This window comes from Puma concolor, chromosome A2 (assembly GCF_028749965.1).
Source record: "Puma concolor isolate L17-30 chromosome A2, mPumCon1.1.hap2, whole genome shotgun sequence".
NCBI lineage: Eukaryota > Metazoa > Chordata > Mammalia > Carnivora > Felidae > Puma > Puma concolor.
Window position 1 is genome coordinate 38,088,565 of NC_141668.1, and position 14,984 is coordinate 38,103,548.

Genomic DNA, 14,984 nt, shown 5'->3' on the forward strand with positions numbered 1-14,984 from the left:
CCTGGGAGACGTCGGCAGCAGGGATTGTGGGAAGTGTAGTTTGGAGACCCCGCCCTCCTCGCCATTCCTGTAATGGCTGCTTCCCGGAAGGTAATGTAGGAACTCGTCTCCAAAGGATACTTAGGGTTGCCTCAGTGTATTTGTAAAACAAGGATATTTGCACCTCTCCGGGACAAAGCAGGGGTTCTTTTTAAAATCTTAATATCAAATCCTGGCACAAACTTGCTCTGGGTTCGGTTTATTTTTAGCTTTTCTTGTGCCGGCGAACTGACCCAAGTTTAAGTCTAGTTCCCCTGCCTGAACAAACTGTTTCCTCTAGTTATTATCCATTCCTCTCTCTTCCGAACGACTTCCTCCTTCTGCACTGTGGCTGTATCTTTAAAAAATGATGATGATGATGATGATGATAATGATGGTGATGATTAATTCTTAAATCCTACCCTTTTCTGATACTAGGCTCTGTCACGTGGAACCTCTTAGCCTCAGCATCCGGAACTCCAGGAAGGGAGTATTTCGAATCAGATAGAATTATACATAAATACTTTCTTTGGTAAGTGTTACTAATTCCCCACAACTTCACAGACTTACATATTGCGTGACTTTTGCCAGATTTGTCTGCATTTCCTGGGAGGGAGAAATCCTAAGAAAATGTAATTTTTACTCAACATTTACTCAAAATACTAGGATATTTAAGTTTCCGAGTGTCTGGTGTGTTTTCTGTTTGTTCTTAATTATGTTCTGTTCAAGTTGCTTAGTTGATTTACACGAGGTTGGCATGATAGCATGTGGAAACATTGCTGGAGTCAAGGAATTAGCATTGAAAGGGGGGATTAGCCTCAAATGACCTTCTTTAAACTGTTTTATAAACTTACCGGGTTTTTTTCTACCTTTAAAATGGGGAAATGGGTCTGAAATTTAAATTTAAAAGGTTATATGGATTGTTATTTATGTATTCATGCTGTCATATGAAAAGGTGGAAAGTTTTAATGATTCCTTTTTGTTTCCATGTTTGATTTCTAGAAACTTTCTGCCCTCAAGATCGAGATACCTGAAAATCCCAACATCATGGCTTCAGTTTCAGCACAGTTGTTCTTGGTCCTCATTTCACTGCTTTTGGTGCTGCCTGTTGTTGAAGCAGTAGAAGCTGGAGATGCAGTCGCTCTCTTGTTAGGTGTGGCTCTCAGCATTACAGGCATTTGTGCTTGTTTGGGGGTATATGCACGAAAGAGAAATGGACAAATGTGATTTTGACAGGCCTTCTGAATCAGACCTTGCCCAGAAAACCATTGTGAATTATTGAGGTTAAAAACTGATCTTTAGTGTCTGAAAGTTCCCAAGAAATAGGGTATTTTCACATTTTTAATTGTCTCCCTGTAAATGGAAGCAAACTGATATATGTTAAATGGGAAAAAAAAGTTTCCTTCACAACAAATAATGCACTGAAAAAAAGCAGTCTAAAAGTCCTATATGTTAGTTAGAAAGAGGCTCAAAGAAGTCAGATGACCGAAATTTACATATTATTTCAAAGTTTTGGAATTCTCAAAGTGCATGAGATAGGAAGAAGGAAACCCTTACCCAGAATCCTAGGAAATTGCCACTGCCTCCTGCATCACTGAGGAGACTTTTCTCCATATTTTTATTAGATTTTTGTTTTGTTATCTCCCAAGTTAGTATTGTACTTAGGTATCAAATACATCCAGAAATTAAAATTTTTATTTCTTTGGTTGGGGGGAAGAGGTAAGAAAAATGTACTCAGTGTATCTAATGTTAAAATGGAGAAAATATTTAATGTAAAAAAATACTTTATATGGACATTTAAATGGAGAAGAGATTTAATGTTAAAAACCTTTATATTAACTGAATAACAACATCTCTATAGTGAGAAGTACTATATTAAATACAAACCCATTATGTTGTAAGTTAATGTGTGATATTCATTTCTGTTTATTTCAGGCTGTCTTCACTTTCTGTGGACTTTTATGTCAGCTAGGTGACTTCCTTTAAGTGCTCACACTAGCTTGTAGAGAATACTATCAATCATAAGTGAGAAATGGGCAGTATCAAGGTAGAAGTCCCTGTTAGAGACTCCACAGATACAAAAGGAAAATGTAATGGCCTATACTGGTTTATACACTAACCAGATGAAGCATACCCTCTCTGATCATACTACTCAAAGTGTCCTCAAAGTAACAATATCACCTAGGGACTTGGTAGAAATGCTGAGTCTCAGGCCCCATTCAGACCAATTGGATCAGAATGTGCATTTGTTTCAAGAGCCTAGAATAGGGGCACCTGGGTGGCGCAGTCGGTTAAGCGTCCGACTTCAGCCAGGTCACGATCTCGCGGTCCATGAGTTCGAGCCCCGCGTCAGGCTCTGGGCTGATGGCTCGGAGCCTGGAGCCTGTTTCCGATTCTGTGTCTCCCTCTCTCTCTCTGCCCCTCCCCCGTTCATGCTCTGTCTCTCTCTGTCCCAAAAATAAACGTTGAAAAAAAAAAAAATTAAAAAAAAAAAAAGAGCCTAGAATAATTTGTATGCATATTCAAGTTTAAGAAGACTACTCTAACCTGCTTGAGCTCAAGAATCACCTGAAGGACTTGATAAAACTTTCAGATTCCCAAATCCTCCTAGTTGCATTGTAATTTGAGGCTGGAACCTGGAGTTCTCTGTTTAACAAAGGCCCTTGGTGATTCTTTTGATTCTGTAGATAGAGCCAATGCGGAATAATCTGAGTGAATCAAACTACTTTAGGGTCCTGAAAGCAGGTAATCAAGTTTTTACTAAAATAATGTATTATCCAATTTCTAGTTCTCCAGGTAACATTGGGAGCCTGAATTTTGATTGAAAACAGGCTGTAGCAACCTAAAACCCTCTTTATAGTGTGTTCCTGCAGATGAACTCATCTAACTTGCGTGAGGGATTGGGTAGAAGATACAAGGAGTGAGGGAAAGCCATGCTATAAAGACAGAAACTGAATGGATCTGTGTTTGTCGTAGCTGTTTTATTTTTTCACAAAGGAATGCACTAACGTTTTTTGTTTTGGTAAATTGGCAGTTAACACATTGTGTAATTAATAGAACTTCAACATAGATTGTAAAACAGTTTGCCCTATGTCATAAACCAGCACATTGGTACTGGTGTAGAGATGCTGCTGCTGCTGCTTTGTCTGAACTTTTCCATTGGCATTGGGAGAAATCAAACTTAAAGTACATTTGAAATTACAGTGCATTAGCCATTTAATCACCTCCAGGTACTATTTTTAAAACGATCAAAATAAGACTGCAGGCAAATATTCTTTAATGAACATGTATTTCCAGAAGTGCCTAGAAGGAATTAGGAAACCATTTTCTTAGTGTTCCCTTAAAAAATAGAGAATTACGAGGTAGCATTCAGGAATTTTGATGGATATACTGAAGAGTACCTTCTCTATTTTTAGCTGCTTTTCTACCTAGGTTGGGTTATATGGGTTAGCCTGAAAAGAACGGAAACTTATAATGGCTCTTAACCTTTTTAGGGCCACCAACTCCATCGAGGATCTGATAAAAACTGGTCCTTTGCCTGGAAAAATGCACATACATGCTGGCATTTTTAGATTAATTTCAAGTAGTTCACAGAGCTGAAGCCCATCCAGAACTTACAAATTAAAAATATGTGCTTGATGGGTTTTTTGTTTGTTTGTTGTTTTTTGAGGTTCTTTCAAATTCTGCAATTTCTTGATTTGCTCTGATGGATAATAACTGCTGTGGAGCAGTTATAAGAAGAATGGGATTAATATATGTCCCCCAAGTGCCAGCATGATTTATAGATGTCTAGTAAATGCTCTGTGCATGTTAGTTCAGATAAGTTCAGTTACCAAGGCAGAAGACTAAGTTGAAATCAACAAGAAGTGCTGGTAACCCACCCATTTCTCTAATGCCAAACATCAGTGCATTTCTTGCATCTCTTCTTTCTGGCTGCTTTCCAGAGTTTTTTTTTCTCTGTTCATAGTTTTCAGAAGGTTGACGATGTGTCTTAGCATGAATACGTTTGGGTTTGTCCTGTTTGGGGTTGGCTCAGCTTCTTGAACCTGTGGGTTTATGTCATTTCCCAAATGTAGATAATTTTCAGCCATTATTTTTACAAACAGTATTTCAGCCCCATGTACTTTATCTCCTTGACTCCAGCGACTCTAGTCACCCAGTAGTTAGATCTTTTGCTGCAGTCTCACTTGCCCTATAGCTTTTTTTCTTTTCAGTCTTTTTTCTCTGTTCAGACTGGGTAATTTGTAGCGTTCTATCCTCAAGTTCACAGATTGTGCCCATGTATTTTTTTAGTTCTAAGTTTTCCATTTAGTTTTCTTTGTAGCTTGTAATTCTTTGCTGAGACTTGCTATTTTTTTCATTTGTTTCAAGCATGTTTGTAATTGTTCTTTGGACTTTTACGATGGCTGCTTCAAAATCCTTATCAAGTAATGCTAACGTATGTGTCATTTCAGTATTGGCATTTGTTGATTGTCTTTTCCCTTCAAACTGAGATCTTCCTTGGAATGATGAGCGATTTTCCATTAATACCTGGACAATTTAGGTATGGTATTAAAAAGACTGGGTCATCTTTGAAGGTTGTATTTTAGCAGATCTTCTCTGACCATGCTGCCTCAGAGCAGGGGACGTTGTTGCCTCAGTACTGCCACATAGAGGTAGAAGTCCAGGGACACCTCATTACTGTTTCTCTTGTGCCCTCCCCTGACCTGGAAGGTGGGGTGCCATGTGGCTACTGGGTGGGCATGAAAAGTCCAAACTTCCTCTGTGGTCTCCGCTGTCTCATGGCCATGTCTGAGCCCATTGACATTTCTGGGTTGCCAGCTTCAGAGTACCTAGTAAACTATGAGGAAAAAGAAAATCCAGAGAATTCACCACTAGGTCTGGCTCTGGTCCTGAGGTCCCTGGCTGGTCTGCCTTCTTTCTACCTTTCAGAATCTTCTTATGTTTGTCTTTTACACAATGTTCAGGGTTTTTAGCTGTACTTAGTGGAAGAAATAGGAAAAAGGATGTCTACTACATCTTCCTGTAAGCAGAGGTCTCCTCAGTGCATATTTAAGAGTGAATTTTCTGGAGAGAGAAATGTCAGGTAAAGAATTGATTCAAGGTATTTCATTTAACAGACCTTTGTCCTGTGATCCACATCTGCCCTTCCCTCTTCACCCATCCAGCATATTATTTATTTTTGTCTTTACTCAATAAGCTCAATTAGAGAGTATGATGACAATCAAGAATGCAGGAGTACAGTTGAAGTTTGAAAAAATTGGTCTGTATCTATATTTTGTCTCAGCAATAAGAATGTGAGGGCAGCTTCTTGAAAAACTGATGTGATACCAAATGTACCAACTGAAGGAATCAGGTAGGCCCAGGAAATCTCAAAAGCTAAACATCACATGCACTTTTACCTTCTTAGGTTTTCTAAGCTCTGCAGAAGCTTGTCAAATGCCATTTCCAAATTTGGATGTAGGAAAGATGATGTAGCTATATAGCCTGAAGCACATAATAAAGGGAGAACTCTGAATACAAACCATCTCCCTTGCAAAGACTCAAATATTCTTTTTGGTGGTATCACAATATGCATGAAGAGCCTAAGCTCTGAAGTCCAACAGACATAGATAACCAGGCTCCATTACTTAAAATTTGATGTTGAGCAAGTCACTTTTAAATTTCTGTCTCCCTCTTTGTTAAATGGCGATAATAACACTTTCTACCTCATAGATAGATGAGGAATACGTGAAGTAATAAATGCAAAAGACTTGACATGCTTGAGGTTATTATTATTGGTATTTGGAGATATTTTCTAGACATGGAAGGAATTAACTACTCAGTAAGCATCAATTTTGTATTTATATGCTAAAAGAGTTCTCTTTAGAAAGTTACATAAGCAAATCCCCTATTAAACAGTCACTATATATTTTGACCTTTTCCCTGAGTGTTGTCTTTATCATAATTGACTTCGACCATTATAGGCTTACAAACTGATGAAACTCAAAGACACCCGTGAAGAAAATTTGGCTTCCCTAAAGCTTCCCCAAATTTTGAAGAGAAAGAAAGAAAAAAAAATTGATTCTGTTTTAGTAATTCGTAACGTGTTGACCATGGGTCTTTACTAATTGACACAAAAGCTTAGCAGTAACTGTTTGGTCATTTAAGAAGATTCAAGGACTTTTGGTTTTGCTTGTTCAGGAAAATAGATCTGGTCTATATTCCATCAGGAAAAGAACTCTGATAAATCTCATCTCCTTAGAAGTCATAAAGATAAAAGCAACATAGAATGTGTTCAATGTTTCCTATGGTAGGGAATAGAGCTGAAGCCCTGACTGAGACTTACTAATTCTAGACAGGATTTTTATTCTTAGGTGAGAACAGGGCCAAATCAATAAGTATGTGTATAAAATGGCATATTTAAAATTTTTCTAATTTTTAATAATTTAATTTTTCTAAATCATTTATGTGATTAAATAATAGACATCTAGCATCTAAATGCAAAAGACAGAAGACCAGAAAATCACAGAAGACATCTAGCATATAAATGCAAAATAAATAATAGACATCTAGCATCTAAATGCAAAAGACAGAAGACCACAAAAATGTGATTGCTGCAAAATACTAAAATGTGGTTTAATTTCTCATTGATTTATAATATCACAGCTATGATACCCCTCTCACATATTTCCACTGAATCTATTATATATGGGTGATCAAAATTTTGAAAATATTAGTTGGCACTTGATAATTTGAAATGAAATTATGAAATTTTATATACAAGAGGGTTCATTATTTTTAAAGGACTAATCATGTAGCACTTTGTTAAACACTGGGATTATAAATACCATATTTCTCAATATTAATCAAGATAATTATGCCCTGGATAAATGTGCATAAATCACTTAACAAAAGAATGTAAAAGCAGGCATGATCACCAAGAACAGAAACTATACCATAGTCTATTTCAGATGATTTGTCAGACCAGCCCTTTTCATTTCTCCACAAAAAATTACCAGAGCATTTCAATAGCAACATAAAACAATTCTGTGGGTCCTATAATGACATATGCCTGCTTCCACTCATTTAATCAACATTTTTCAAGACATCATCACTGCAATTTAGAGACAAAAAAAGTAACTACCAGGCAATTGACCTTGAGCCCATAATTTAACCTAGACAATTTCTTCATCTGTAACATTATTTGTGCAAACTCTAAAAAGGTTTCCTAGTGGTAGAATTCTGTAGCTCCATAAAGAGTTTTACTAATTTCAAAACTAATAAAGTGGAATGTGTTAAAAATATTGTAATTACCCATTTTAAGTCAGCAGCATGAGGAGCTGATTTTCCCTTTGAACTCCACTAAAAACCATAGTCTAGTCATTTGGTACAGTTTTGGATGTCAATTGAGTGAAGCGGGGGCAGCTCATTTTCTGTACTGAACAAGTATGATTAGAGATTGTCTCAAGAAGGAAGAAGAAAAACAACCGTAGCCCTGCCACTCCCACTCACAGCAAAAAGCCCACACGCTAATTGATGTCGGCCTGGCAGTATCCAGAAACAAGCAACCTTGCAGTTTCGTGTGCTCAGTCTTTTCTGGCACTACTGATGGGACTCCGCTAACAGCCACCATCATCCCAGTGGCCAAGACAGACAGTTGAGAGGATGCTGAGCACCTCCCTCTCCCTCACACTCCACCTCCAGGCCATGTCTAGGTCTTATGGAATCATCTCCAAGTTGTGCCTGGGATTCACTCACTTCTCTCCATCCTCATGGCTCCTACCCAAGTTCAGACCACCATCACACAGGCACCCCAGCTGGTCTTTTGACCTCCCACTGTAACCCTCTGCGATCTCTTATAAACACAACTAGAACCCCAATTTCTCCGTCACCTACCTTACACTGTAGCTTTCAGCTGTATTGTTTTTCACTTCCTAGAAAGCATCATGTGTGTTCCCCCTCTCTCTCTCTCTTTCTCATTTTGCATACTTCCTCTACTTTATAGATCTACATGTTACTTCCTCTGCCTGGTGTAGTTTTCCCAAGTTCACCTGCCTCATTCCTACCTTCCTAGGTTTGAACAGCACTTCTTTAGGACCTCTTCCCTAACCCTTCCTGTCTGAAATACATATTCTGTGTGCTCACACAGCATTCTTTACATCCCTTATCAATAAGGCAGTCTGTATTTGAATCTCTGTTTGCTTATTTTTATCTCAACCAACTTCAGCCCCATCTCTGTATTCTAAGCTCTTGAGGTCAGAGACTGAATTACTGACTATTATATTCCTGGATTTTAGCACAATGCCTGGCATATAGAAATTACTGCTCACTCAATCTTTTATAGAATGAATATGTGATACAGAGTTAATGTAGCAAAGGGACACCCCAGCCCAGAATACACAGTGGATCCTAGCATCCCTTCACTAACCCTATATGTGCCCTTCTGTACTCAGTACAGCTATAACAACCTTTCAGATTTGAATGGGCTAGGTCTGAAATTCAATGCAAGATTTTATCATTTTCTTGGACATCTAATAATTATAGAATATGATTTTAAGAAGTATTAACATGTATTCTAGTTAGCTGATTTGAATGAGTATATACACTATTTATAAAAGCTTGCATTGTGTATGCATATTTAATGCTTTGTTATTTAGAAATGATCTACCATTCTGAAACACAGGATGATCCTCTCCTTCATCTCTTTCTCATTCTCTTACTCATGCTATACTCCAGTAACACCAGACTGCCTGAAATCAAATGCCTTGCCATACCTCCGTGTTCATCTTTCATTTGCTTTATAAAGAAGCCTTTCCCCAAGAAAGCCATTCCCCAAAGAAGTTAATGATATCTATCCTCCAGAATCCACAGTGTATTGTTTATACCTGTAGTAATGTATTTCGTGCAACCTTGTTTTATAGTTATTTAGATACTTATTATCCCTTTTATACCACTACCCCTACTACCCTTTCCCTTCCATCCACCTATCCTCCATCACCTATATCTTAATCTTAAAATCAAGATTGTGTCTTTTAATTAGTGCAAGTACTCACACACCCTGTCCATGCTGTTAGATGTTTCAGTGGATACTTGTTTCTGTATTTGTGGATTGAATTCAGTTCCTAAAAACTCCAGAAGAACACATCAATATAGTAGCATTGAATAAACAGGTCTATATGCTGACGGAGATATAATATTGAAGATAATATTATTGCTTTTTTTTAATGTTTTTATTTATTTTTGAGACAGAGCATGAACAGGGGAGGGGCAGAGAGAGAGGGAGACACAGAGCCCAAAGCAGTCTCCAGGCTCTGAGCTGTCAGCACAGAGCCTGATGTGGGGCTCGAACTCCCGGACAATGAGATCATGACCTGAACTGAAGTCGGACGTTTAACCTACTGAGCCACCCAGGCACCCCTATTATTGCTTTTTAATAACACTATCAGTATGGAGTTTTCCTTTTTTTTTTTTTAAATGTTTATTCATTTTTGAGAGAGAGAGAGGCAGAGAGAGAGGGAGACAGAGGATCTGAAGCAGGCTTCACACTGTCAGCACAGAGCCCATCACAGGGATGGAACTCAAACCATGAGATAACTACCTGAGCCAAAGTCAGATGCTTAACCGACTGAGCCACCTGCCTCGAACTCTATCTTTCAGAAAGCAGTTGGCAATTCATATTTACTCTAAATGTCATCCATTGAAAAACATCCAATGTGAAGCAAGCACAAGACAGTTGTCAAACACTGTAGTTCTTAGATGATGCTATAGGTGATATCAGGTGACAGGTGATGTTAGATGACATGTGATGTCAAAGCCTGCATTTCATTCAGGTGAAAAAGCTTAATCAGAAAAAAATTTAAGAAGAGGAGAAAAGATACCTGGAGCCCCAAGTCCTTCTACGTTTCCAAAGAAAACTCTCAAATAAAGAGCTCCAAATAGGGTCCCACTTCTGATCCTTAGTCATGGCAAGTGGACTGTCACATAGCCACTCCATAATTCCACCCTGCTGTTCTGCTGGATCTTTCACTCAGGTCCTATGACTTTCCACCTCTGAAGAGTAAATCAATTCAGTACCAGGTGTGACTAAAGTACAAAGAAGCAACAAAAATCATCTTTTTTAATATCCACTTGTTAATCCAAATATTTGGGCCTCTGTAAAATAGTTCTCTTAGGAAAATGTGGACCTAATTTTATTTTTGCTATTTTTCAAAGCACATTTGGTATTCATATTTGGCCCATGACTTGCTCCTTCAAATAGCCCCAGTGAAGAGAAGACTTCATCATTGAACTTTTGGTTTTAGAAACGAACCAGAAGTAAATCACAGCTGAGCCCTGTGTATGAATAAGCAAGGTGACCAGAAATAGAAAGAACAACCACTTGGTGAGCTAATTCTCAAATTGTATGAGAGCTCTGTGCTCTTGCATTTTACAGATGAAGACACAAAAGCTTGACCTAGGGAGGTCAAGTTACTTGGAAAGTAGTTATACAGTTTGATAAAATGAATGACAAGTGACTTCAAAGTAAAAAATTTTTTCTGCAACTTATAAACCAAATTATTGGGTTATTACACAATGTAATGTACCACTTTTTTGACTAAAGAAATTATGAATAGCATTAAATAATGATATAGCATGATAACAAAATGACCCATACTTCACCTGCCCTCAAAGTAGAAAACTACTTTCACTTTTTTTGCAGGTCACCTTCCACAGGCATAAACTTAAGAGAACTAGAATAAATCATACATACCATTTTTCCAGTTTTTTTGTTTAACCTTTAAGTATTTCATGTATATTTTAACAACCAAATAATATTCCATCCCATGTACTTGTCATCACTTATTCAAAATCAAAATCTATTCCTTTATGGGCGCTTGGGTGTCTCAATCAGTTGAGCATCCGACTTTGACTCAGGTCATGATCTTGTGGTCCATGAGTTTGAGCCCCGTGTCGGGCCCTGTGCTGTCAGCACAGAGCCTAGAGCCTGCTTCGGATTCTGTGTCCCCTCTCTCTCTGCCCCTCCCCCGCTCACACTCTGTCCCCCCCCCCCTCAAACATAAATAAACATCAAAAAAGATTTTTTTACATCTATTCCTTTAATAATGCTGGACCTATCAGTGGTTTCCAACATCTTGCCGTTATTGGTAACACCAGACTGTAATAAGCAAAATAAGTCATTCTTAACAAGTGCCAAATAGACATTCATGTCCTTTGAACCTATGGTTCCAACTTAGAAATTAAATTTTAAATATTAATTTTCATATTATAATTCGGCAGACATAAATATGTACACAAACATATTTATAAAGTATCTGTTGTCCTGAACCTCTAAAGAAGCCATGTTTTCCAAACTGGAGGGTAATTAAGGTTACTATGCAGTAACCTACTAGAAATGCTAGAGGTCTAGGATTGTTAAAGGCTTTGAAATCTAGGTGTAGAAAGGAAGGTTTCTATCCAGGGAAAGAAGATGACAAATCTCTTTTAGAGAAAAGGCTCAGAGTCACTGTACACCTTCATGATAAGTAGTCGATAAATGGGAGCATATGAAGTGAAAGTAAAAATCATCATATGTTCTTGAGTATTCATTTTCAAAATTATTCTCATGGTTTTCATAATTGAAAGTAAGCATTACTTGTCCAATGACCCCTACACTTATTAGTGATCAGTAATAATGATAGTTATCGAGAAATCTTATTAATTTAATTGTTGTTACAATAATAAGCACCAAACCACACAGTGAAGTGTTTCTTTCCTCAGTGCTGTTGCTACATGACAGAAGAATATGAAGAAGTTTATGAAAACACAGCTCAGAAAGGCTGTGTGATATAGTGAAAAGAACACTCAACAAAGAGTCAGAGGTAAGGATCCTAGTTCTGGCTACACGGCAAACAGGTTATAGGGCCCTGGGCAAATCACTTACAAATTCACCTGAGCCTCATTTTCTCAATCTGTAAAGGAAAACACAAATGAGTAGAAGGGTGCCTGGGTGGCTCAGTCGGTTAAGTGTCCAACTTTGGCTCAGGTCATGATCTCATGGTCCGTGAGTTTGATCCTCACGTCGGGCTCCGTGCTGCCAGCTCAGAGCCTGGAGCCTGTTTCAGATTCTGTGTCTCCCTCTCTCTCCGACCCTCCCCCGTTCATGCTCTGCCTCAAAAATAAATAAACGTTAAAAAAAATTAAAAAAAAAAAACACAAAAACAAATGAGTAGAAATGGTCTACTGAACACACCTATTCCACTTACAGGCATTTCAAACAAGAATTCCTCTTTGATGAAGGATGTGCAAGGTAAAGTAAGCCTTGGCAAGCAGGGTACCCAGAAGTGGGGCCAGCCTTGAATAGACAGAAGTAGGCCCTTGACAGATGACATTACTTAAGGAAAGACAGCAGGGAACACCCAAAACCAAAATGCCTACGGGCTATACTCTCTTCAGTATTTTTGTGCTATCTGCAATTCCACTGTTAATGGTGCCTCTTCTAGGTCTTGAAGACTTCCTCTGTTGAATGTTAATATGACTTGCTGTCTGCCCCTTAAACTAAAAAGAAGAACCTCAAAATTGGAGTCCAAATTGGGATTAGACTATTGAGATTGGGACTAGGAAGAGGACGATGGATAAAATTTCCTGGGGAAGAGGCCAAGGGTGGTCAATGCTCCCAAATACATAGACAGTTAAACTGTATGACTGAGGTTTGGATCTGCTTAAAAGAATGTCTAATTTTTTGCCTTACAGTCCATTAAATTAATCATGTCAACCTAACAGCAACAGTCTTAAAGCAGAAAATTTGTCTTTTTATTTTGTATTATTCTTGAACAACCAAGATAAAGCATATAACACAATACACATTCAATACACATTTCTAGGTTGACTTAAGGACTCTGTCCACAAACAAACAAACAAACAAACAAAAATCCAAATGGTTTAAATGACAAAATGAAGTATTTTATAGGAAAAAATATAATCTACTTTGGTAGCCTGACAAAAACCAAGTAGAATCAAATTAAATTCCAATTAGTAGCATCACCATAAAAATATGAAATCAAAGCAAGAGAAGAGCACTGCATGATTTTATACTATGATGGCTGTTTCCAATTTGTATGTTTTATTTTTCTATATAATATTGGCATAAAATTGTCAGTGTAGTGGTTTAAGTGAGTGGCAGCACTCCTATCCCAAAGAAGAGGTTCCCCTCCCACCTTGAGTTTGACAAGAGAACCTACACCTCAGTGTACTCAAATGACAGAGCTTAAAAAATAAAAGAAGGCAGGAAGGAAGAAAGGGAGGAAGAAAGGAAAAAAATTATTCTATTTAAGGAAATCCATTTTAAAGACCTTTTAGTACAATGAAGAATTGTATGGGTAAAATGAATTTTCACTTATATTTTTATTTTTAATAAAAGCAAGAAATAAAAGATACAAGCTTGGTCCAATTAGGAGCCTATTGCATTGGTTTGAGGAAGAGATGTTAATTGTTTTGTCAAGGGAGACATAGGGAAGGGCTGAGAATGGCTGGATCATTTTCCTCCTACCTCTCTGCTATTCCTTTACCATCTTCTTAACTGGTTTCTCTTGCTCTTCTGATATCTTAATGGTCATTCATTCTTCAAGTTTCAGATGTTGGCCTTCTCTTCATACCCTTTCTTAGGGAATTCCTCTGTCTCCACACTACTTCTGCCTGTTTTGGCCCCACGGTTTCCATTATGAGCAGACAACTGCCATGTGACTTCTCATGTTCCAATTCAAGACCAACTAGCACTTATAAATGATGTCATGTGAATGGCTGTCACCTCATGTTCATTTGGTAAAATTAAACTCCTCCTCCTCTCAAAACTGAATGCCTTGTCTGATTTCTCCTGTGTGTGTGTGTGTGTGTGTGTGTGTGTGTGTGTCCATCAATCCACTTGCCAGCCAAGCTTGAATTTGTTCTATTCGCATAACCAGGCAATAATTTTGGCCTACCTTGGTTCTTTCTTATCACAGTTCTTTCTACTGACTGTTCTATCACTCTAGTACTCATGCCTGGACTTATTTTTCATAAATTCAAACATTTTCGAATTGCAAGTCTCTGGCTTCATCAGCCTGTCAGGGAGGAAAAAAAATGGGAGTGGGGATATGAAATAAATCAGTATTTTTCAGCTGTATTAATTAGGCCCCTACACTCCACAGGGTGGCCTTCGCAGCTGCCGAATCAAACAATAAAAGACCAACAGAGTATGGCTCCAGTCCCCAGACCCACTTTTCCCACAGTAGTTCCATCACTGTCTGTTTCATGTATGAATTTCAAGTATGATCTCTTCTGAAAAACACTTGTAACATTACCTTAAGAAAAATAAGTTTGAAAGCCAGTTAGGTGACATTTTTAAGATCCTCAACTCTAAAGTTCAAATCCTATGGAATCTGTTAATGTAATTATTAATATAGTATTAAAGAAACTCCTAGTTTAGGCTCCTACTTATCTTTAGATCAATTCTGGCTCTGGTAACCTGAAGAATTTGAATGCATTTAGGATAAAAACATAGAAATTATTCTGGGTTTCCTAGCAGTCAACAGGAGAATGTAGTAAGCCGAAAAGAGCCCACAGCATCTGTGATAAAGCAGGGGAATGCCTTGGGGTGCCTGGGTGGCTGAGTCCATTAAGTGTCTGACTTCAGATCAGGTCATGATCTCACAGTTTATGAGTTCAAGCCCTGCATGGGGCTCTCTGTTGACGTCTCAGAGCTCAGAGCCTAGAGCCTGCTTCGGATTCTGTGTCTCCCTCTTTCTCTGCCCTGCCCCACTTGTGCTCTCTCTGTCTCTTTCTCTCTCTCTCTCTCTCTCAAAAATAAATAAACATTAAAAAATTGTTAAAAATTTTAAAAAAGAAAAGTAGGGGAATGTCCCTAAAACAATACTTTCTGAAGTCCTTAGGATCCCAGCCTTCTTCCCAGACTGAAGCACATTATGATGATATGCTTTTGAGCCCATCTGTATTTCATCTGTACATAAAAA

The 14,984-nt window shown here is 38.0% G+C and overlaps 1 protein-coding gene across 1 annotated transcript; it reads left to right on the forward strand.

Annotated features, from left to right (window-relative positions):
- The first annotated feature begins 13 nt into the window (after window positions 1–13).
- SMIM30 (small integral membrane protein 30) lies at window positions 14–1,919 on the forward strand. Its single transcript, XM_025929695.2, has 3 exons — window positions 14–90; window positions 457–550; window positions 1,021–1,919. Exon 3 carries the CDS (start codon window positions 1,066–1,068, stop codon window positions 1,243–1,245), a length of 180 nt encoding a protein of 59 aa, XP_025785480.1. The 5' UTR covers window positions 14–90; window positions 457–550; window positions 1,021–1,065; the 3' UTR covers window positions 1,246–1,919.
- The last annotated feature ends 13,065 nt before the right edge of the window (window positions 1,920–14,984 follow it).

Excerpts from the sequence above, each read along its gene's own strand:
- SMIM30 (XM_025929695.2), top strand. The coding sequence starts at position 1,066 with ATGGCTTCAGTTTCAGCACAGTTGTTCTTGGTCCTCATTTCACTGCTT.